This window comes from Poromitra crassiceps (genome assembly GCF_964638095.1).
Source record: "Poromitra crassiceps genome assembly, chromosome: 12".
NCBI classification, from domain to species: Eukaryota; Metazoa; Chordata; class Actinopteri; order Beryciformes; family Melamphaidae; genus Poromitra; species Poromitra crassiceps.
Window position 1 is genome coordinate 18,476,890 of NC_139632.1, and position 23,677 is coordinate 18,500,566.

Here is a 23,677-nt window from a genome sequence, read left to right on the forward strand (position 1 = left end):
TGTGGTGGGTCACTATGATTGGATAGGTGTGGTGGGTCACTATGATTGGATAGGTGTGGTGGGTCACTATGATTGGATAGGTGTGGTGGGTAGAGCTGGGTATTGGTTCAAATTTCAAGAATCGATTCGATTCCGATTCACAAGGTTGCGAATCGATTAATTTCGATTCGATTCGATTCGATTCGATTCCGATTCGATCAATTTTCAATATTGATTTGGTTAGTGATACCAAAACGTGGTTTTTGAGCTGTACCCTGAATTACATGACTGTCTAGTTATGTAACACAGGGGTTTCCAACCAGCCAAGTAGATACATGGGGAAAAAAGTTGCAGACCTGTTGTCAATTTTAATGGTTTTAGTTACACATATATTTACTCACCACGTGGTGACAAAGGGTAAATAACAGCCTTTTCATCTGTCAATAAAGACACTTTCACAATTATGCACAGTGATTTGATTTCAGCCTATATAATTTCTAAAAGTAGATATTAATAATGATCAAACATTTCCATTCATGTAGCCTACAGTATTTATGTTTTTGTTTCAACTACAAACATAATTAAACGTCAACTTGAAACTATGTTTCAACTACCACACACAGCACAATATTTTAGCCTGTTTAGTAAAAAAAAAAAAAAAAAAAAAATTTTTTTTTTTTTATTAAAAAAAAAAATCGATCTCTGGACATATGAATCGATAATCGAGGATTAAAATGAAAATCGATTAAAAATCGGAGAATCGATTTTTTGAACCCAGCCCTAGTGGTGGGTCACTATGATTAGATAGGTGTGGTGGGTCACTATGATTGGATAGGTGTGGTGGGTCACTATGATTGGATAGGTGTGGTGGGTCACTCTATGATTGGATAGGTGTGGTGGGTCACTCTATGATTAGATAGGTGTGGTGGGTCACTATGATTGGATAGGTGTGGTGGGTCACTCTATGATTGGATAGGTGTGGTGGGTCACTATGATTGGATAGGTGTGGTGGGTCACTATGATTGGATAGGTGTGGTGGGTCACTATGATTGGATAGGTGTGGTGGGTCACTCTATGATTGGATAGGTGTGGTGGGTCACTATGATTGGATAGGTGTGGTGGGTCACTCTATGATTGGATAGGTGTGGTGGGTCACTATGATTGGATAGGTGTGGTGGGTCACTATGATTGGATAGGTGTGGTGGGTCACTATGATTGGATAGGTGTGGTGGGTCACTCTATGATTGGATAGGTGTGGTGGGTCACTATGATTGGATAGGTGTGGTGGGTCACTCTATGATTGGATAGGTGTGGTGGGTCACTATGATTGGATAGGTGTGGTGGGTCACTATGATTGGATAGGTGTGGTGGGTCACTCTATGATTGGATAGGTGTGGTGGGTCACTATGATTGGATAGGTGTGGTGGGTCACTCTATGATTGGATAGGTGTGGTGGGTCACTATGATTGGATAGGTGTGGTGGGTCACTCTATGATTGGATAGGTGTGGTGGGTCACTATGATTGGATAGGTGTGGTGGGTCACTATGATTGGATAGGTGTGGTGGGTCACTCTATGATTGGACAGGTGTGGTGGGTCACTATGATTGGATAGGTGTGGTGGGTCACTCTATGATTGGACAGGTGTGGTGGGTCACTATGATTAGATAGGTGTGGTGGGGCACTATGATTGGATAGGTGTGGTGGGTCACTCTATGATTGGATAGGTGTGGTGGGTCACTCTATGATTGGATAGGTGTGGTGGGTCACTCTATGATTCGATAGGTGTGGTGGGTCACTCTGCCTTAAGAAGCTGCTAAAAGAATGTCATTAGTAACGTTCTGGGTTTGAATGGAGAGTTGTAGAGTCCTGTGGTCTAAAAGCAGTTTCAGAGGGGTTTCCACCCTGAGGAGAACAACATGTAGCTGACCCTGCACTCTGACCGCCCTGTGTGTGGAGGGAGGCGTGCAAAACAAAATGTTCCAACAAGGATCAACAAATAATCCAAAAAGGTTCATAGTGTCTATACTTTACTTAGATTGATAGGTTTTCTTTTATATCAGACACAGGTAAACAACATCAGCTGTTAAAGACACGTCACACACCATCTAGTGACACCTCTGAAGAAGACGGAAGTATTACCGTCGAAACATGTCAGGTAGGAACACAAACCTGTGTCTGATATAAAAGAAAACCTATCAATCTAAGGATCAACAAAGTCTATTTTATGGACCATAAAACCTGAGAAAAAAAATGATATTGTGAGTCTCAGTGAACGTATAAAAATAGCAAAAAAGGACTATCAATAAGGAAAGACATGCCAACACAAAGTTCATCAATCCAGCAACTTAAAAACCTCATATGAAAATGTGCGCAAAGTTGTTTTCCATCCATACAAGCACACTAATAACCTCAAAGGCAAACGTGACTGTGGATCTCCCTCTCAGTCATCCAGCTGGAGACACTGGAACTTCACACTAGCATGCGACTGTTAACCCAACTGCCATCCCCTCTTAATAAAAGGCTAAAATTACCACACATAAAATTCAGTCGCACTTTGTAAATTCAAAACCTGGCACGCAAGCTTGCAGGGCTTTAGCCTGCTGCGGCCACTAAAACCTAGACAAGGAAAGTAGACTAGATGGGGGGAAAAACAAACTACAAAAGCCCACAGAGAGAGTGCTTAAACATTAGATAAATGGCAGCGCAAACACTCGAACACAACCTCTCCACCATACAGAACGCATTTATTATCACCTTTCCTAACAGAGCAAGTGGATTTGAAAGCGGCTATCCAGCCACCCCCTCCTTGCTCTGCCTGCAGCTAGCCTCATCTCATTCTGCATGGCGTCTGGTAAACAACACCTCTCTTCAGGCTGGGCTCGCTAGAGAGGACTGACACCTCACCACTCAGCTCTAGTCCCCTTAGCACCCAGCCCTAGTCCCCTCAGCACCCAGCTCTAGTCCCCTCAGCACCCAGCTCTAGTCCCCTCAGCACCCAGCCCTAGTCCCCTCAGCACCCAGCTCTAGTCCCCTCACCACCCAGCTCTAGTCCCCTCACCACCCAGCTCTAGTCCCCTCACCACCCAGCCCTAGTCCCCTCACCACCCAGCCCTAGTCCCCTCACCACCCAGCTCTAGTCCCCTCACCACCCAGCTCTAGTCCCCTCACCACCCAGCTCTAGTCCCCTCACCACCCAGCTCTTGTCCCCTCAGCACTCAGCTCTAGTCCCCTCACCACCAGCTCTAGTCCCCTCACCACCCAGCTCTAGTCCCCTCACCACCCAGCTCTAGTCCAGGCTGCAAGGCCACCATTAATGAAACATGAAAGAGTGAGCGAGAGAGAGAGAGAGAGAGAGAGAGGGGCACATAGACAGACAGGCAGAGAGCAAGTCAGACACAAACGTAGAGAAATTTAGAGACACAGATGGAGAGAGAGAGATGGGGAGGTGAATAAATCTGCTGGGTTTGCCGCAAAATGTGTATCTGCTTTCCAGATGGCTACAGAAAGGGATTGAATTGACAGATATGACACTGTTGAGAGTTTGCATTATTGTCACCAGCCTGACAGCAGGGCTGGTGTTGCTTTCACCTTGTGAGTCAGAGTGTGTGTGTGTGTGTGTGTGTGTGTGTGTGTGTGTGTGTGTGTGTGTGTGTGTGTGTGTGTGTGTGTGTGTGTGTGTGTGTGTGTGTGTGTGTGTGTGTGTGTGTGTGTGTGTGTGCGTGCGTGTGTGTCATCAAGGCAAAGTGTGCTCCTGCAGACACCTGTTGCGCAACTACCACAGTAGTTTGCCAGGTGTTTATATGTCCGTCTGGGCAGATTTTGTCACCGCGATAGCATCAAAGCCGTGCCAGATGCAGTCACCAAACTTTACAGATGTGGAATTGATATAAAATAAATTAAGGCCAAGTTCGAAAATGTGTGTAATCCGAGCAAGGGGGACCCCCCCCCCCCACACACACACACACACACTTTACGCCCCTGGCCCACATTCAGGGCGCGGTGTGATCCCATCGCAAAAAGGTCTCGAGTTTACATAATTCTTACTAATTTCTGTCATCCAAAAGTGCTTATAGGACGTATGAGCGCCTTCCCTCCCTGTCAGTTGATGAAATCCCTGTAGCCGTCCAAAGGCGGCAGGATAGATATGTTCATTCCATCTGCAGTCTATCATTTGAGGGATGTGGTGCATATTTTTCAAAGCCCTGCGCAATTACGCGTGCCTCATCCAATGTGGCCATCTTGTTTCAACCTTGCACAAGCAGCACCGTGCTCGTGCTAAATAGGTAAACAAACTTCTTAAGGGGGCTTTCATGCACACCAAACCGCTCGGCTCGAATTCAGAGCTCACAGCTAAGTTTACACAGCGCGTCTGTAGAGCAGCACGGATGGTGACATCCTGAGGACGCGTAGGACGCTGTGGTTCCCTCTGCACTCTATACATCAGTGGTCTCCCTCAGGGCCATCCGTTCCCACCAACCTCCACTCCCAATCCCCCTGCCTCCACAAAGCACACACAGAACGGCAATTTTTAACTGCAACAGAGAGATAGGCCAATGGCTGCGATGAACATCATGAGGTGGTAGCGCAGAATTATGGCTGGTTTTGGTCTTCTTTTTTTTAAGGTTTTGTTTGGGGCCATTTTGCCTTTATCTGATAGGATAGTATGTGCTAGACAGCGACAGGAAAGGAGGGAGTGGTGAGCAAATTGATACCTAACCTGTCAGGGAAGATACTTTGTATCTTTTCTCCGCATGCAGCTTTTGGATGACAGTGTCCTTTCCTTGTACAAGGGGAACTCTGTCGCATATCTATTGACCCTGTTTCCATGATGCCACACAGGCTCAGCAGCAGCAGCTGGGTGAAAGCTGTACCAGATGAATGAATATGAGTGACGAGGTCTCTCTGTGACACCAGGCCACCTGCTACCATTTAGCCACTTTCCTCTTGCTCATTTGCATTCAACTGAACTCAACAACAACAGGTTTGCCTCCAGAGCCAACTTGCTGCAGGTCAATAAAACACATGCATTAAACCATTCAAACAGCCTGGAAACAAATAGCAGCTTTTCTACCATCTGATCATCTGTAGAATCCTTTTATGCATGTGTGTGTATATGCATGTGTGTGTGTTCCCCACACACTACAATACATATTCAATGAAGATGAGTCAGGCAGAATGAGATTGACCATGATATAAAAGACTGCTCTTTTTCCAATTAACCTCTATATAACAGGAAAGGGACTTATTGTTGAATCATCTGGCTATAAGCTAGGTCAGTGATACAAAAGGCATATAAAACAGAGAGGGGTAATAACTTCCGCACCCGTTCTACTATGAATCACCTCATTCAATGATCATAAGGGGGAAAAAATCCAGTCCTTGATGCTGGGACTAAAAAAACACTATTTCATGCCTTTGTTTTGTGGTGAAGTCCCCCTTGATGCTACATAAAGACAAGTGCAAAACACAGCATGACGGGTGGAGTCTGCCTCTATGCAGAAGAGACAGAACTGCAGTGCACAGCAGCACCTTGCCCAATTTGAGACAAACAGTGACACTGGGGTGGCAGAATCAAATGCATCAACACGCCCTGGAGGACGGTGCAGCTGGAGACATGCACGACACCCATGAGACACGCCTGGAGGACGGTGCAGCTGGAGACATGCACAACACCCATGAGACACGCCTGGAGGACGGTGCAGCTGGAGACACCCAGGAGATTTTGCTCAACATCAAAAAGCTGCTCAAGTTCACAACAGGACGTTGGGACAAGTGATAGCCCAGTTTAATTGATCCGTTTTCGACGGGAAATGTGCGCACATACACAAGCCCGGGCCACAACAATGATCTAGCATTTCAGGAGATCTACAAGACCTAGGCTTTGCCTCCCTATTCTTGTTGTTCTCCAGACTCTTGATTGTGCGAAAGAATTTGATATAAAATGGTTGAAACTTTAAACCATTTTATATCCAATTATTTCATAATATGGAGCAAATTGTTTCGCAGGTCTGACATCAGTCACTTTAAAATGTAAAGTGACTGATGTCAGACCTGTGAAACAATTTGCTCCATATTGCACACCAATGCACGGTCTTCCAAAGACTAAATGAACTCATTCAGCATTATAAAACATCTTAATGCGTCTAGACAACACAACATGCAAAAACACAGTCAACAAGCCTAGTCCTGCCTCTTGAACTAATGTGTCTACTGCTGCTGCCTATAGGCCATTTGTGAGTGTTTGGAGAATCAAGTGTGTGTTAAACATGGAATGAATTCAGTGGTATTCCAAAGCAATACGTCTAGAAGTAAAGTACGGTAATGCTATAGAGCCTGTATCAGTGATGGCTCCACCAGAGGACCAGAGTGTGTGCAAGGACAAAAACATTAACTAATCACTATTGTTGTATTATCATCATCATCATCAGTAAAAGGGAGCTTGGACTCTGTTTGCCTGTCCCACTGATGACATCATCAGTGATGTCATAAATTCACTCAGAGAGAGAGAGAGAGAGAGAGAGAGAGAGAGAGAGAGAGAGAGAGAGAGAGAGAGAGGGGGAGACATTGTGCACACGCCAATAGGGCAGGCAAGGCCACACAGCGGGCGATCCTAGGAATCGAGCACGCGTACGTCGCGTAGCGTGCGAGATGCCTAGTATTTTAAAATATGATAAAGAAATTGATGACATCACTCACTAAGTTGTTTGGGATGAGTAGTTCATAAAATATGTTCTGTACACAGTTTTGTACAATACCCTTATTCACTTTTTAATTGTTTTTTTTCTGAATCTATTATTGATATGATTTTGTGTCAACTCATGGCTGGTTGGTTTGATTCAAAGCTTAAAACAGTTTGGATTTTCTGAAATATCTACCGAGAAAATAAACAGATTTGCTTGTGGAAAGTGAGCCAGTGAAAAGGGTGCAGGAACCTTTCAGCTCTATACATTGAGTGAGTGAACACTAGATAGTCCTTTTTCTCCTCTGTGCAGATGGAATTGCAGCAACAGACACGGCTGCCAGAATGACAAGAAATCTAATCCAGTCAGCAGACAACAACTTAAAGAAGACTAGCAGAGCAGTCTCTATCTGTACTGAAGACTAGCAGAGCAATCTCTATCTGTACTGAAGACTAGCAGTCTCTATCTGTACTGAAGACTAGCAGTCTCTATCTGTACTGAAGACTAGCAGTCTGTCTCTATCTGTACTGAAGACTAGCAGTCTCTATCTGTACTGAAGACTAGCAGTCTCTATCTGTACTGAAGACTAGCACTCTCTATCTGTACTGAAGACTAGCACTCTCTATCTGTACTGAAGACTAGCAGTCTGTCTCTATCTGTACTGAAGACTAGCAGTCTCTATCTGTACTGAAGACTAGCAGTCTCTATCTGTACTGAAGACTAGCAGTCTCTATCTGTACTGAAGACTAGCAGTCTGTCTCTATCTGTACTGAAGACTAGCAGTCTCTATCTGTACTGAAGACTAGCAGTCTCTATCTGTACTGAAGACTAGCAGTCTCTATCTGTACTGAAGACTAGCAGTCTGTCTCTATCTGTACTGAAGACTAGCACTCTCTATCTGTACTGAAGACTAGCAGTCTCTATCTGTACTGAAGACTAGCACTCTCTATCTGTACTGAAGACTAGCAGTCTCTATCTGTACTGAAGACTAGCAGTCTCTATCTGTACTGAAGACTAGCAGTCTGTCTCTGTACTGAAGACTAGCACTCTCTATCTGTACTGAAGACTAGCAGTCTCTATCTGTACTGAAGACTAGCAGTCTGTCTCTATCTGTACTGAAGACTAGCACTCTCTATCTGTACTGAAGACTAGCACTCTCTATCTGTACTGAAGACTAGCACTCTCTATCTGTACTGAAGACTAGCACTCTCTATCTGTACTGAAGACTAGCAGTCTCTATCTGTACTGAAGACTAGCACTCTCTATCTGTACTGAAGACTAGCAGTCTCTATCTGTACTGAAGACTAGCGGTCTCTATCTGTACTGAAGACTAGCACTCTCTATCTGTACTGAAGACTAGCAGTCTCTATCTGTACTGAAGACTAGCAGTCTGTCTCTATCTGTACTGAAGACTAGCAGTCTCTATCTGTACTGAAGACTAGCAGTCTATCTGTACTGAAGACTAGCACTCTAACTGTACTGAAGACAAGCAGTCTATCTGTACTGAAGACTAGCACTCTCTATCTGTACTAGGGGTGTCACGATACACTCAGTTCACGATACGATACGTATCACGATACTGGGTTCACGATAACGATACGATACGATTTTAACAATATTTTTTAAAACTTGAATAATGACAATATATGACTGGAAAAGTAGTATTTTATTTGAAATGCACAAATACAAAACATGCTGTTGTGGGAAATTGTTATTACAATAACAACTAGAAAAAACATGAGATTGGAGATAAGGCTTATCTTGAAACAGAATGAGTTACTGTACACCGTCACTTAGATTTACTTTGAACTAAAAGGTTTCTCAGCAGTATAAATTCTCATTATGCATCTTCAGTTTTTCTTCAAACTCAAACAACAAGACTTTTCTTAGTCTATTTTTTATGCATCTTCAGTTTTTCCTGTCAAGTAAACAGTTTTGCCAGAAACTCAATTGAATGGTTTCTCTCCTGTATAACTTCTCATGTGTCTCTTCAGAGACTTGTTCAACTGAACTACTTTCCACACATTGAACTTCAACAAACAAAGACGTTTCTTTGTCTATTTAAAAAAAAAAAAAAAAAAAAAAATTGCGATATGAGATTTCATCTCAACGATACATATCGTGACGTTTTACTATCGCGAAATTTCGTGGGACGATATATTGTGACACCCCTAATCTGTACTGAAGACTAGCAGTCTCTATCTGTACTGAAGACTAGCAGTCTCTATCTGTACTGCGGCTGCTGCTGCACACTTAAGTCAGGTGTTGATCCTCCTAACTTTTGGTCAGCAGGCGATTTCACCCCCAAACAAAAACAAAAACAAAAAAAAAAAAAAAATCCTTTTGAATGTGCATCAGACTATGGCAGTCACTGTTTTATTATACATTTTAAACTGTTATTAATTTTGAATATATAATTCAAATCTCCAACAGAACACGAGACCATGAGTTGAATGATGTAAACTTGTAATTTCTCTGTTCATTGGCACCAGCCTCAGGCCCACTTGTGCAAGCAGCATACAGTATTTGGTCAGCATGATTTTCAGGAGATTGTAACAATAAAATTCAATGAAGCTGTTACAGAGGCTGGGGTCTTTATTTGGTTGGGTACCACAGCAGGTGAAGCTGCATTATGTCTGGGACAAAGAAACATTTCTCAATAGAAGAAAGAATCATATTAAGCTTGGGCGATTGGACGAAAAGCACTGGGGATCTGTGAAATTGGTTGGCGTTGGCGGCGGATATTTGCCAGCAGTTGACAAGCATAGATAGATAGCTGCCTTCACCAAAAAGATCAGCCCAGTTTGCTGCAAAATAAATCAATAAAAAATAAACACCTTGCAACCAATTTTGAGTAGGCTGCTATATCATTTTGGGAGACAGCATCAAATCATGTCAGTATAACTTAATGTTAAAGCCATAATATCAGCATAGCCTTCAAATGGCATTTTACTCTGCTGCATTGAAGTTTAAGTCGTCCATCAGCGACCTGAAATAGTTTCCTTCAAGCCACTGCATCCCACTTTGGACTGCTTTACTCCCCTGACTTTACTAATACACTTCATCAAGTTGACAAGAACTTGACTTTTCAAAAGCAAACTATAACTCACTCATATCAGCCCCTATTTATCAGGGCAAAATCATGCATTCCTGAGTTCTGTGAGATAGGTTGAGAATGTCTTGCAACAACCGTTTTGATACACATGGAAGTGTACAATGCTACAATCCACGATCCAAAATCACAACTGTAATCAAGACTGTGAAGATCCACCCAGCCCATAGCCTCTCTGTCACCATAAATATTCGGAGCCAATCAACTCCTTGAGGATTATACAAAAAAGAAACACATTCCCATTTCAGTGTAAACTCCCACGATAACACCACACAGCTGGCAACAAGAACGCCAGCTCAGCAGAAAGCTGTCCAACAGCATAGCCGAAATACAGTCCATTAGTAACGCAAAATCTGGCTGCAGTCTCACAAAGACGAATGTTCTGTGCCCGATAAGACACTTTCAGTCATCATTTTACGACAAAGGAAAACGCAATTTCTCATTCCAAAGCCAAAACAAGCAATGTGGTCTTCTATCAGCAATGAATAACTGGCAGGAAATAAACTTGAGTCCAAACTGTTCTCTAGCAACAGAATCCCAGTGAAACCGTTTCTAGGCTAGTGCACTTTTTCCGTAACACTAGGGAACGATTTGGAACAGAGCTTGTGTATCACACTGCACAGGAAGTTAGCTAGGGTGCAATTTACAATGTTTATGTTGTCAAGTTGAAACAGTCTATAATCCATACTGCCTTTATGAGCTGTTCAAGCCCACAACGTCCTATTTGTCCATCGCCTGGCTGGAAAAAGCGGCTCAAGTCACCCAGCGCTTTTCCGAAAAATTTAACATTTCTGTTTTTGAAAGTGCTCCACTCTGGCGGAAAAAACCTGCCGGCTGCAGTGGGGGGCATTTTGTGCTCCTTGCGGACGCTTACCGTTGCTTTTTGGATAAACGTGTAACTTTCAAAACAAAGCTGTGTCATATCTTTGCCACAACTTGAGAGATCTTGACGCATTTTATGCCGTCAATACATTTTGACTCAATGAAATGACCCTATGTCATCATACTGGCTAGCTTGGGTCTCCACAGCAGTGTTAGCATCATCAGAGGGCTTGCTTGAGATAACATCTTATTTCAACAGAGTGTGTCAGTTTGTGTGTGTGGGGAGGGAGGGGGTGGAGCTTCAAAATGTTTCTTTTAATTTGAGCGTGTTATTGATCCATTGTATAAGTGAGTGAGACAGAAATGACATGTCAGACACTTCCTAGCAACATAGCAACTGCTACCAACTGATACTGTGGTGAAACGGTCAACTCAAATGTACTGACAAGCTTTGAAAACACAATTTCCCACAACTTTTAATTTCCATCTGCTTCAATGACAAACTGGGACACACAAAGACAGAGCACGCACACGTGTGTGTGTGTGTGTGTGTGTGTGTGTGTGTGTGTGTGTGTGTGTGAGAGAGAGAGAGAGAGAGTGTGTGTGAGAGAGAGAGAGAGAAGATGGTGTTCTTACCCCTTGGCTTCCAGTAAATCGGATCAATGGCTGTGATGAAAGGCCCTAAAAAGAAGGAGAATAAAAAGTATGATTATGGTATTTTTACAGATTTTTTTTTTTACAAAAAGGTAAGGTCCTTGGTACATCCATTTAGTCAATTGCTTTGCATGAGCCTAAAATGGTGAGACAGTTGGACATAATTTCAGAAATCAAGCCAGGAAATAAAAAAAGCTGAAATACAAGTTTGTCACCAAAAGTTGCATACCTTGTTAGACATGATGGGCTAAGACTACAATATATCAATTCATAAAGTTCAATATTTACATGTAGGCAATCATGCTACTACAGTACTTTATGAAATTATGGTGGGATAAATCCATCATCCAGCTTCTCCTTTCCCATGGGAAAGAACAGAAGACCAGGCGTGCTTTAAATTCCAAAATAAAACCAATTGAAGAGACACAGCCCAACTGAAAAAGAGATTTACATAAAATTAATTTTACTGAACTTTTGGCCACAAAGAAACTGCTACTTCAGTGTAATTTTGGTTACTCAAAGCTATGAGATGAATATCTGAAATGTGCACTAGTCTAATTCGAACTACTTCCTCATTTCAGTACTGGATGCCACTTGAAAGAAGGATGGGGAGGACATCACGAAGACCAAGTGGTCTCGCTCCTCCAGCTAGGGTCAACTCTTAAAGCCATGAGCCTCGCACTGCTCCACCCTAAATGCCCCATCAGAAGGTCCCATCAACTTCAGTTTCCCTTTCAGCCCAGACCAGTTAGCATATCACCATTCACATAGACTGACAAAGGCAGGAAGACATGAGTGACAACACATATTCACCAGCAAATCAGTATAAATCCAAGCCGCATGCCAGTTATTGGACTGCGTGTGTGAGAGAGAGAGACACACAGAGAGAGACACACAGAAAGAGAGAGAGAGATGGTGTCCAGCTGACCATCCAATAAATGGAGCTCACTCACGGTACTGACATTTTTCAAATATTTGCAGCCGTTAGTAGCCCCCTGGATGAGGCTCAGATGAGTCTGCTCAACTTGTGAGGGACAAATGATGTCAATACGTCCACTCCAAATTCCTGTGGTCTGTGGACAATCGTGAAATAGCCTGAGCTCAAAGAGCCTGGATTTGTCTATTCTGAACGAGAATTTAAAAAAATACACAGAGCTGTTACTGCTGCACTGACATCATGTGTGAGCAATGAACTGTTGTTACAGGATCAAAGCATAATGAAGTGGGCTGGTACATGCCACTCTAAAATGTATCAGTGTATCATCAGTCTAAAATGTATCTGTTTATCACTCTGAAATGTATCAGTCTAAAATGTATCACGAAGTGTATCAGTTTGACGAGGCAGCGTAATACATTGGACACGGCTTATGGTAGTGAAATGAACATTCATTCACAGGCAACAGCTCTGGTGGACATCGCTGCAGTCTGCATGGCAAATGGAAGTTTGAAACCCTCATTAGTGTTTTGCTTGCACCTGTGTTTACCCTTCCTTTTCGACACAAAATGGCCCCCGTGAGAACGGTCTATTGCACGCTTTGCAAACCTGCGACACCTGTGGCATTGTGTGTGTTGTGTGATCAAACTGCCAGTTTGAGAGTGGCCTTTTATTGTGACCGGCCCAGGGCACACGTGTGCAATACTCAACAGTCACCGTGATGTGCCACACCTGGCAGGTCAGGTGGATGGGTTATCTTGGCAAAGGAGAAGTGTTCACTAAGACGGACTTTGGGAACAAAATTGGAGAGAAATAACCCTTTTGTGTGCAGAGAAAAAGTCTTAGATCTTTTATTTCAATTCATGAGATTGGGAGAAAAAACCAAGTGTTGTATTTATATTTTTGTTCAGTATAACATGTGTTCAAATTTGCTAGTCAACGATGAAACCACAATAAGTGGGACTGCATCTTGACTGCAAGGGAGCAGAATAGACTGCTGCAATGGAACTTTACTCAAGCAGGGGTCAATTTGCTTTCCATCAAATTTGAGGCTAAACATGGTTTAACGTGGTGATGAAGCTAATGCTACTGCAAAGAGACAGGGGAGCTAGTAGAGCTACAGAGCCACACGCTGCGTTTGCACACACACGGTAAAGCCAAAACAACCAATGACTTTGTAAAGTCAAGACAACCTAACCATATCATTCAACAGCTTGCTTGCACTACCTGATAAGCTATTCCATTAGGGTGTCCAGTGTCCACCTCAGCTCATAGTGCTGAAAACATTTTGTTTTTCCAAGACTGTTGTTTGCTCATCATGTTCCCAAGAGATGGTTTTTAAACAGCCAACCGAATTGTGAAGTTTCTGCAGAATAGTTTGGGTATTTCCCTAGGGTATTTCACTGAGGGACTTCACAGCCAGGCCCAGACTCTAGGAACTGAACAGATATGAACATCAACAGAGGAAGTCACTCGGAATTGATTTTCTTCTTCAGTGCTGCTTCAGCAGATCAAATGTGACCAACTAAGAAAGCTGAAATGTCAGGAGAGGGCAAGTACTTTAAGGGCCCATCAACATGTAGTATAATGTATACAGAGATATTTTTGAAAATGCAGTGTTTCTGCATTCTGGCTCCTGTTCACACAAAAACATGTGAATGTGAAAACGAGTTTTACATGTATTTATAGAGGGGAGTCTCACTGAGGGCAATCTCTTTTTCAGAAGCACCTTGTTCACATTCACACAGTTCAACCAGTACAACCACAGTCTGATCTGCTGGCCACTGAGCAGCTCCACTGGAGTGGTTGGGGTTAAGGGCCTTGCTCAAGAGCACATCAGTGGTGGTAATGAGGCAGGGGCAAGCACTGCTTGTTCACTTTCCCCGCCCAGATTTATCCTGCCGGTCCCGGGGATTGAACCGACGACCTTCCGGTCACAAGCTCACTTTTCTAACCTATAGGCCACCATTGCCCTTATTGTAGATGCTGACATAAAGCGAGAAACAAGCTTCAAAATTAGCCTCTAGTTGGGACATTGCCGGCGGCAGCTAGACAGTCACTCGAACATCAGCTCAGAAAAAAAACACTTGAAGAAAGTAGATCACAAAGATCTGAGACATAATGCATTTCTATATGACAAATATGTTTACCATAATTAATTTCATGACAACTAATTTATCTTGTGATTTCCTAGAGAGGTAACTCCCCCTAAGTGGAAAATGACTGGACACCCAAATGAACACCCATTCCTAGCCTCAATGACCCACAAGAATCCCCGGGCCTAACTTTGGGTGCTGCACATTGAAAACATGTAGATATGTATGAAATGTCCACTGCTGCTAATGTGGCTGAGTGACTGTGTGACTAAGCTTTCAACCAGTATGACTAGTTTCTCCTTAGTCATACTTCTGTAGAATATAGACACACACTTGTTCACAAAAAATTAAGTCATTGATGACACTTTTGAGAAAATGCGTCAATAGGAACCAATGATCATATTCAACAAAAGCCACTAGCTGAATATGACAGGAATGCGTGCTCATAGTCATGTAGCCCTCTACGTTGTGTAGCATTAGCTTTGGACAGAAAATAGACAAACCAACGCTACTTTTCCATCCGTCACGCAGATGTGAACGCAGTAACAGGAAATGAGCAGTGACACAAGACAAGCTCAATGAATGAGTCTTACCTTGGCACCTTCCCCATTTGGCCGACCGGGCGATAAGGAATGTATAACACATACAGAAAAGATGGTAGCCATTACAATTATTATGTAAATGTAATAATTTAATAATAGTTCTAATGTTTTTAACATTCAAATGATTATCAACTGAAGTGCTCTCAGATTTTGGATTTTGGATTTTCCATGGTGAATGGCCTGCGTATATATCGCACTTTTAGCCAAAGCACTTTACAATGAGTAGGTACATTCACCCATTCACACAGACACCGATGGCGGCAAGCTACCATGCGGGGTGATGGCACATCCATCGGGAGCAATTTGGGGTTCAGTCTTGCCCGAGGACACTTCCACATGCAGACAGTGTTGCTGCTGTGGAACTGCCGTGCAGTAGAGTAAACCGAGCAGGAGCCGAGACGCACGCGGTCAAAATAGGCGAGACGGCGAATCCGCCACGCACACATGCTGCTCATGCAGGACGATGTGTGGCAGTGCACGTCGGGCGTAACTCTTTAGACGGACCTAAATTTAAAAAAAGGTGTTTGATCAAGGGAGGAGTACTACATTGTTTCTTTTGTCTCAACAACACCAAAAGTAAGATCACTAGTTTCACTTAGACCTGAGCCTTGGATAGCCCTAGCCTGGATAGCCATAGCCTATCCAGCCACAGCAGACCTTTCATGGAGCCATGTTCTCTGGTCTACCACTGCAATGTTTTTACACAGCACCAGATTTAGCTCTCCCACCCTGTGCCCTCCCCCTCCCCCTGCCGAGCCCTGCTAACATAGTGCCACACTCAGCCTGTTCATTTGAATGGGCTGCTGACATGTCACTATTCTCTGGGACCTGAGCCCAGAATGTTCTACAGAGCTAGCTAACCTTAGGGACAGAGTGTGGCTCCTGACCATGGCTCCATGACAGGGATGTTCCTGGGCCTCAGCTGGATGTAGCATGGACATGTGTTCAGGCAGCAAGTGATCAAGCTTAATTGAGTTACATTGTGTTAAAACAACACTTTGAAATTTGAACAAATACCTTTACCATTTAATTAATTGTTAATTACATAATGATCAATTGTCCCAGGGGTCTATAGCCACTGAACATTAAAGACGAGCTGAAATGACATCTCAGGTTCTGTGATGATGACGTATCCGACTGGAAACAAACACATGGCTTTGACTGGAACAGGGTAGAAAGGTGGGACATAGCGTGTGTGGGTGATTTGATTTGACCGTTCTTGTGACTGGAGTTGACATTGGCCAATCCTGGCGCTTGTATGGCGTGTTCTGCCCCCAAATCCAGTGGGATTCAGCGTGCTCTGCCCCTACGCGAGTGGGATCCGCAGAGCACCGGCCGGGTAACTGGTTGCCTCCGTGTGTACTGCTGTTTCAAAGCCGAGGCGTAGAGTGCTGCTGCCCGCCTTGAAATGTCCGAGGGGCCGGGGTAAGAGCCGCGGTAAATAACGTTATTCCTGGGATGTGAGATAACGGGCTAGTTACATTAAATGAAGACATTACTGTTAGTTTTATTTTGTATGCTACATACTTATTTGCCAAATATATTAACATTTATGGTCTAGAAAAGTCTGCCCATGTAGGCACTAGGCAGCATACACGTATTACACGAAACACGATTTCAGACGGAAGCCCGTCTTTATTGTCACACGAACACACTACAACACCTGCATGCGGCCACAACACACACTCATGCTGACGGTGGCCGGTGAATTATGTCCTCTGCATTTGACCCATCCAGGCTTGTCCTTTCCTCCGGGGGGAAGGCCAGGAGCAGTGGTCACTATTTCTTTGCAATGCCTGGGGACCATCATTGGACCATCATTGGACCAACTTCAGATGTTGTCGTCATGTTGTCGGATGACGATCTTCTGCATGTTTTTAGTGGGGGGTTATATACGGATGAACCCCCTGGGGGGTACGGGGAGAACATGCAAACTCCACACAGAAAGGCCCTTTCGACGAAATAGCCCACCTGGGCAGTAGACACTGAAGATATGGGGGGGTCACAACTCCAGCGCCCACAGCGTCCCAGGCGAGAATCGAACTCAGGACCTTCTAGCTGTGAGGCGACAGCGCTACCGACTGCGCCACCGTACCCCAGCATCTTGCCTGCTCAGAATGTTCTCCTCGCAATGAAGGTTGATTGACAGCTGTCATGTCGTGATATGATTGGTTGAAATAGGGTAGACATTCGATAGTACTAAATGACGTCAGCATACTGTAGATTACAGTTATGAATGAAATCTTGATAAATGAACTTTTGATGTTAAAGCTTTTCCTCTGGCGGTTGATTTCCTTGCAATCTTAACACATCAAACTTCAACACAAGTTACAGCAACATGGAGACGTTTTCTGTGCACACATGCTTTCAAACTGTTGTCAATCTACTGTAAATGGTGTTAACACTATATCTATTCCCGGTGTATTTACATGCTCTACATCAGGGGTGCCCAATACGTCGATCGCGATCGACCGGTCGATCGCGAAGGTAGTGTGGTAGATCGCATGGCATTGAGGGGGGGGGGGGGGGGGAAATTACATAGTGCCGTAGTGAGGATGGATGATAGGCCAATAGGCCCATTTGCCACTTGATTGACGTACAGGTGCGCCAGTCAGATCTCACTGTGGCAGCCAAGTTTGTATATATACTGTATATAAATAAATATGTTTGGTAGATCACTTTGACTTGGTCATTTTAAAAGTAGCTCCCAAGCTGAAAAAGTGTGGGCACCCCTGCTCTACATGTTCAATCTAGCCAATTTGGTTACTCCTTCAAAGCCCAATAATAATAAAGTTAACTGCCTCTCAGTATATCTAACATTATTATTCCAATATTATCAGCATGTGAAACACCATAGTTCCTCTATGTAGAACCGGGATTTTAGAATAGGTTTAAAAATGTATATGGAGACTCTAGAGTCAGGAAGAAGAGCTTGAATGCAGCTCGTACACCTCCTTGGGCAACTGATGTGTATTATTCTTAAAATTTGCTTAAGTCTATCAGGCATATTTGAATATGAAATTCGAGTATGAAATCCATTTTGTTGGAGATGGTCAGGAAGATCTGCCCACCGTTATCGGGTCACAAGTCTCCTGAAGTCCGAGGGCCATCGCTTGCACATAAACAGATATGACAGAAGGCTAGAATGCAACAATGACAACTACTGCTACTGTAGTTTACTTAGTAATGACTATTTTGCACATTTGTTGGCACAAGAGGCTGGGGTTTACTTATGGTAAAATAACAGCTCCTCAACAGACGCATCAACTGCAAATGATAGCCACACACACATACACACACACACACACACACACACACACACACACACACACACACACCTCTCTCTCATGTTGCATTCTCACTTCTCACAGGATGTCATTGTTTTCTAATGGAGCACAGGAATAGCCATGTAAATCCCTGTGGCTCAGGCTGTGGCTCAGGCTGTGGCTCAGGCTGTGGCTCAGGCTGTGGCTCAGGCTGTGGCTCAGGCTGTGGCTCAGGCTGTGGCTCAGGCTGTGGCTCAGGCTGTGGCACCCAGATGGTCAGGTGCTCTGTTGCATCACTGTCACACTGATGAGATGTCCCCGCCTGTCTAGGATTTCAAAAAGGTAGAGAGAGCACTTGACAGCATGCACTCTCTCTCTCCAGGACTGAAATAGCACTGCTTCTCTATACACCAAACACTCAATACTAATTTGCAATGAATTCGAGTGCACACACGTCATGTGAAAATTGGTGCACCCGTCTTCCCCTTTGATAGATTTGCTGTGAAGCAAAGTGGGCCTAATTAGGCCTGGGGGTTTTCAATAAGCCCTAAATTCACTAATTGCAAATCTTATGGAGCAAGTTCTTCAGACAGTATGCTGCAATAGCATCCCATCAACAACACTAATTGAGATGCCGTAGATTTACTCTTTTTTTGCCCACATTAAATTCTGGTGTTGGGTAATGTGGACAGGAAGTGACAAACCCAAACTGTCTCCTAAAACAGCAGCAAGCAGCCACTCTGTCCAGAGAAAGCCAGGCTCATGAGTGGTAGATCTTTTCCCCACAGTTCCCTTGGTATAAATTGATTACAGCGTGCTCTGTGATTTATCTGTCAAGTAAAAACAAATAAGAAGCTGTGAATGAGTGTAGCCACAACATCACAGACTGGATGCCGTGAACTGAGAGTAGTGTCATTTCCCAGCTCAGAAAACAAGTTAACTCCTTGCTGATCTTACTAAGGGCAGGCCTACTCCAAAGAGCTGTCTTCTTATGGTGAGCTAGGGCTTTGAAACTGTGATGACGTAATAGGAGTTGATGACAGCCTTGGAAAGATGAAACAATCACAACAGCTCAAAGTAAAGGGAAAAGAATATCATCACTATCTCACCTGAAACAAACTGAAATTTATTGTGGACCTGCTAGGCCCTAGGCCTTTGAACTGGACTTTCTTCTCTTAGCAAAGGAACAATGACATCACTGATCAGTCTTGTCACAATGCCTTCTTGTGTGTGTGTGTGTGACATCACTGATCAATCTTGTCACAATGCCTCCTGACATCACATCATTAGCTAATTAGCCTAATTAGAAAATCCGGCTCTGTCAGGTCACCCGCACTGGTGCCCTTTACACACCCTGAAGGTTTCAGCCCGATCGCACCAACGGAATAGCTGTGGCCGACCACAGAACAACAGACAAACAAAAGTCCACATAGTCAATTGTATATATAGATATAGATATAGATATAGATATAGTGCGTAGTTCCCATTTCCACATGCAGCCATGACAGCTTAGCTCGGGACAACAAGGGACTGGCCATCATCTGACTGAGGGAGCTACAATCCTCAAAGCAATGAAGGCCTAGTGCTGCATACTGCACATGCATGGACTCTGCTTCCACTCAAAATGATACGCTTGTTTGTGAACCAGTTCTCAGTGGTCAGTCATGCTTCTCCAATATTAGCTCAAAATGTAAAGCAGCCATTTGAGGAGTTAGAGCAAATCTGACCAACAGATGGGCTAATGTATTGAACAGACATGCGAGCTTGCAGGTCAGGAGGACTGCTCTGTATGTGACACCAGGTCGCCGCGGTCCCGTGCAGGACGGGAGAGGAACACCGCGACATTTAGAGTCATATTTGGGCCTGGTGGTTACGGTCATCTCTTGCAGTGCCCCATTGGATGTGCTGAAAGTGGGGAGTCAGCATTCCTGAAATAACCATGGCACCGGCACAGGCTGACCAACGTCAAGCAACACAATCCCCAGCCGGCTCTGTTACTTCCCATACCATTCCCATAGGGGCGGAGACATGGGGGACTTTGTCAGCGAAGTGCAATTAGAAAACTGACTTGCTGTGTAACCTGACCTCCTTATTGAAGGCTATAGCCTACCCACAACAGTGAAGTAAGAATCATATGATTGAACTTCAGCTGCAGTCTCTCACCTGACTTTAAGCTGTACAGTATACTGTACACTGGTGGTTTAAAACAGCATGATTTATTTTATAAAAAAACAAACAGAAAAACAGTGACAGCTGATCGAAGGCCTCCGCCTGGTGAGGCAACCACAGTGTGAGCTAACTGGGTCAGAAGACCATCATTAAAACACTGTCTCTGGTGTCGTGGAGAAAAACTCATCCAGGAGCACGGAAGGTCTCCTCAGTGCAGTTCAGGCCAAGGTCCAGATTAAACAGCTCACACACAGACACACTTCTACTAGTGTTAATGTCCTGAAAATATTTTTTTGAAAAATACAAAAAAAATACAAAATCATGTAAGGCGTTTGTTTTAGGGTTAGGGTTATTATTATTATTATTATTATTATTAGTATTATTATTATTAGTATTATTAGTATATATATATTTTTTTAATTGCCATGATTTTACCTGGTCCTGCGAACATGTCCTCTAAATATGGACAGGGGTATTCCTAGCCTAGGTAAACCCAGCCCCCACGTGACCTGCTCTCTCAGTTCCCAGTCACTACCTAGTGACTGAGAACAGGTCTGAGAGCAGGTCACGTGGGGGATGGGTTTACCCAGGCTAGGGTATTCCTCCCTTAGGCTGCAGTATACGAGGGATCAGCCGAGCAGCATTTTGGTAAACAAACCGCGTCACTGGGTGGCAACGGCAATGGAAACCTATGGAGCCGGAGTTTTGAGCGTCTGACTCTAGCCGGCTGACAATTTACAATTTAAAAACGGCGACAGTTCACACAACTTCAACACGACATGCATATATTATACATCAAACTCTTGAGCTAATTTTGTGCTCACACAGAATGTCAAAATATAAGCGATGTGATGTGTACTTTTTGAGATATTAACGTTTGTTTGGCACAACTCATACTAGTTAACTGCCGCGGGGGTTACGCATTTCTGGGTGGCAGTGACGTCACGCTGATTCGTCCTATAAAACTCAAAAAGCACAGCAATGTGAGGTTTTTCCAGGACACTGGCAATGATTAAGTCACTATTGTACACCAACTACAGTCATTTGTAAAGAACTGGCTTAATATCATCATTATTGTTATTATAGCATTGTTGTCTCGCGCAGGGTTGGGCCTCACTCATGTCTCAGAATGTAAACGCTACACAGAATCTAACTGTAAATGCCACACAGAAATAACTGCTGAGCACATGAGTGCTACAGCTGTGATGCATTTCCTTAAGAGTTAAAAAATCGGTTGACAAACGCGAAAGCCATTAGATCACTCCATAGGAGGCCTACTGTCGGCAGGGTTTGACATTAGAATGTGGAGCACCTACATTTCACTTTACTCATCACTTTAGCATCAGCACACAGGATGTGACTTTGTATGCAGGTTTAGGTTACCATATGTTTGCACTGCCGGCGCCTATGCATGTTTCATTTTATATTTAGAGAAAACTTAAAGGCACAGTTCATCCAAAAATGAAAATCCACGCATTACACTGTATCCAACTCACCCCCATACCAATGGAAGGTCAGGTGATGTTTGCTAGGGCTGGGACGGATCACGGATAATCCGTGACCCGTACGGATCAGCCCCCACGGTTCGGCACACGGTTCGGAATGTCGTGGTCCGCGGACCCCCCCCCCCCCCCTTTCGTTTCATTTAACGTTTAACGTTAGTGTATGAGAACGCCTGCAGTGCAGCCAGACACAGACAGGCATCATCATGGCAAGCACAAGTGAGCTTCCTCATCCCTTTGTTGTAAAGTCTCTCTGAAGACTGTGGCTAGTGGCTACTAAAGACAGCAAACTTATTTCAACACCTCTGAAAAAGCACAGGAATGCGAGCAGCATGTTGCGCGCTGCACAAGATAGCGAGAGCCACAACACGCACACACACACACGCGCACACGTTTCACGAACACATTATCACCGGACGGTGAAATGTTGCCTTGGACACATAACAAAACAACACGTGGGGCCACCGAGTAGCATAACGTAGCATCAACGTTATGTTTCCAGACTCACCCGGTCTGGTCTGTACCCGTGTCATGTGACTACGTTAGCAAGCAACAGGCAGGAAGTTAGGCGCAGTGCCACCTAAAACAGGAAGTTGGGTTGTTTTGTTTTGCCTTCAGAGTAAAAGCATAAATTGTGTCATGAGAAAAAAATATTTTTTGAGCTGTGCAGGGCAACAAATGGTTAGAGAAGTATAATAGTATTAAAAATTCAAATCGAAAATCTAATTTTGAGAGAAAAAATCTGATATAGCCTATTTATTTATTTTTTGCTGATCCGTCCCAGCCCTAATGTTTGCTAGTCAACAAAACATCCCAGGAGCTGCCCAGGGAAATGGGAGTTAACGTTACAATTACAGCATCTTCCTTAACAATTGAAGTGAATGGTGACCAGCTTTCAAACGAAAGAGAAAAAAGAAAGAGAAAAAAGCCTCCATATACCGGTGTAATCCAAGTCATTGAAAGCCCCGACAAGCCAAGTTGACTTGAAAAGACCCCGACTTTTTAGCCTAAATCCTGTAGCTCCGAGCTGCGACCACATGAGCGCGAACACCGTTTGAAGTCAGTGCATGAGCTCGAAGGCGCGTACACGTGCGCCGCATGGGCTCTTCGTCTGGATCTCCACTGCTCTGTTGAATCCCTCCATGCAGTCCAGGTGTGTAGGGAGGGAACACTTTTCACCAGAGGATTACTGTCCAAAAATACAAAGAAAACTGAAAGTACTTCTTGTGGCGCATGTACGTGCCTTCAAACTCGTGTGTGCACCCGGTTCAGACGGGGTGTGTGCGTGGACATGGCTGGGTGCTACCTGTCCTGGATACAGTGAGGATTTAGGCTAAACGTTGGGGTAAATGATGTGTTTTCAAGTCAACTTGGCATGTCGGGTCTTCTGGATACTTGGATTACACCGGAGGCGCAGTATGGAGGCATTTGATGTTTGTTTTTGTTGTTTCTCTATCTGTTTTTGATGTTTGAAAGCTGGGGTGCAGCATTTTCCTAAACAGTTAAGGAAAATTATGCAACTCTCTTTCCCTAGGAAGCTCCAGGAATCAACCATCCATCCACCCACCCATAAATAAATAAATAAATAAATAAATAAAAATCTGTGAAAATGAAATTCCCACTAAAATCAATGCAATATCTGTCAATATCATTTTTGTTTCGGTTAGTTTTTTCATACCGTGCAGCCAAATTTTCATTTTTGGGTGAACTGTTCCTTTAAATAATATGGTACTTGGTGTTGAAGTAAGCGGTGCAGGTTTAGTACACAGGGGAGTATGTAAGCAACTACTGTATGTGCTCAATACGCCACTGAGCTTAGCCACTGAGCTTAGCCACTGAGCTTGAGCTACAAGTACAAGT

General features: G+C 43.8%; 1 protein-coding gene across 1 annotated transcript in view; it reads right to left on the bottom strand.

Moving 5' to 3' along the window:
• Window positions 1-23,677, bottom strand: part of ell (elongation factor RNA polymerase II) — a gene marked incomplete at its 5' end in the record, with an annotated part of 54,318 nt that overhangs the window by 25,987 nt on the left and 4,654 nt on the right. The window contains one exon of the mRNA XM_083648177.1: window positions 11,231-11,275. Coding sequence (XP_083504303.1) covers window positions 11,231-11,275 — 45 coding nt within the window. The remainder of the gene's footprint in view (window positions 1-11,230; window positions 11,276-23,677) is intronic.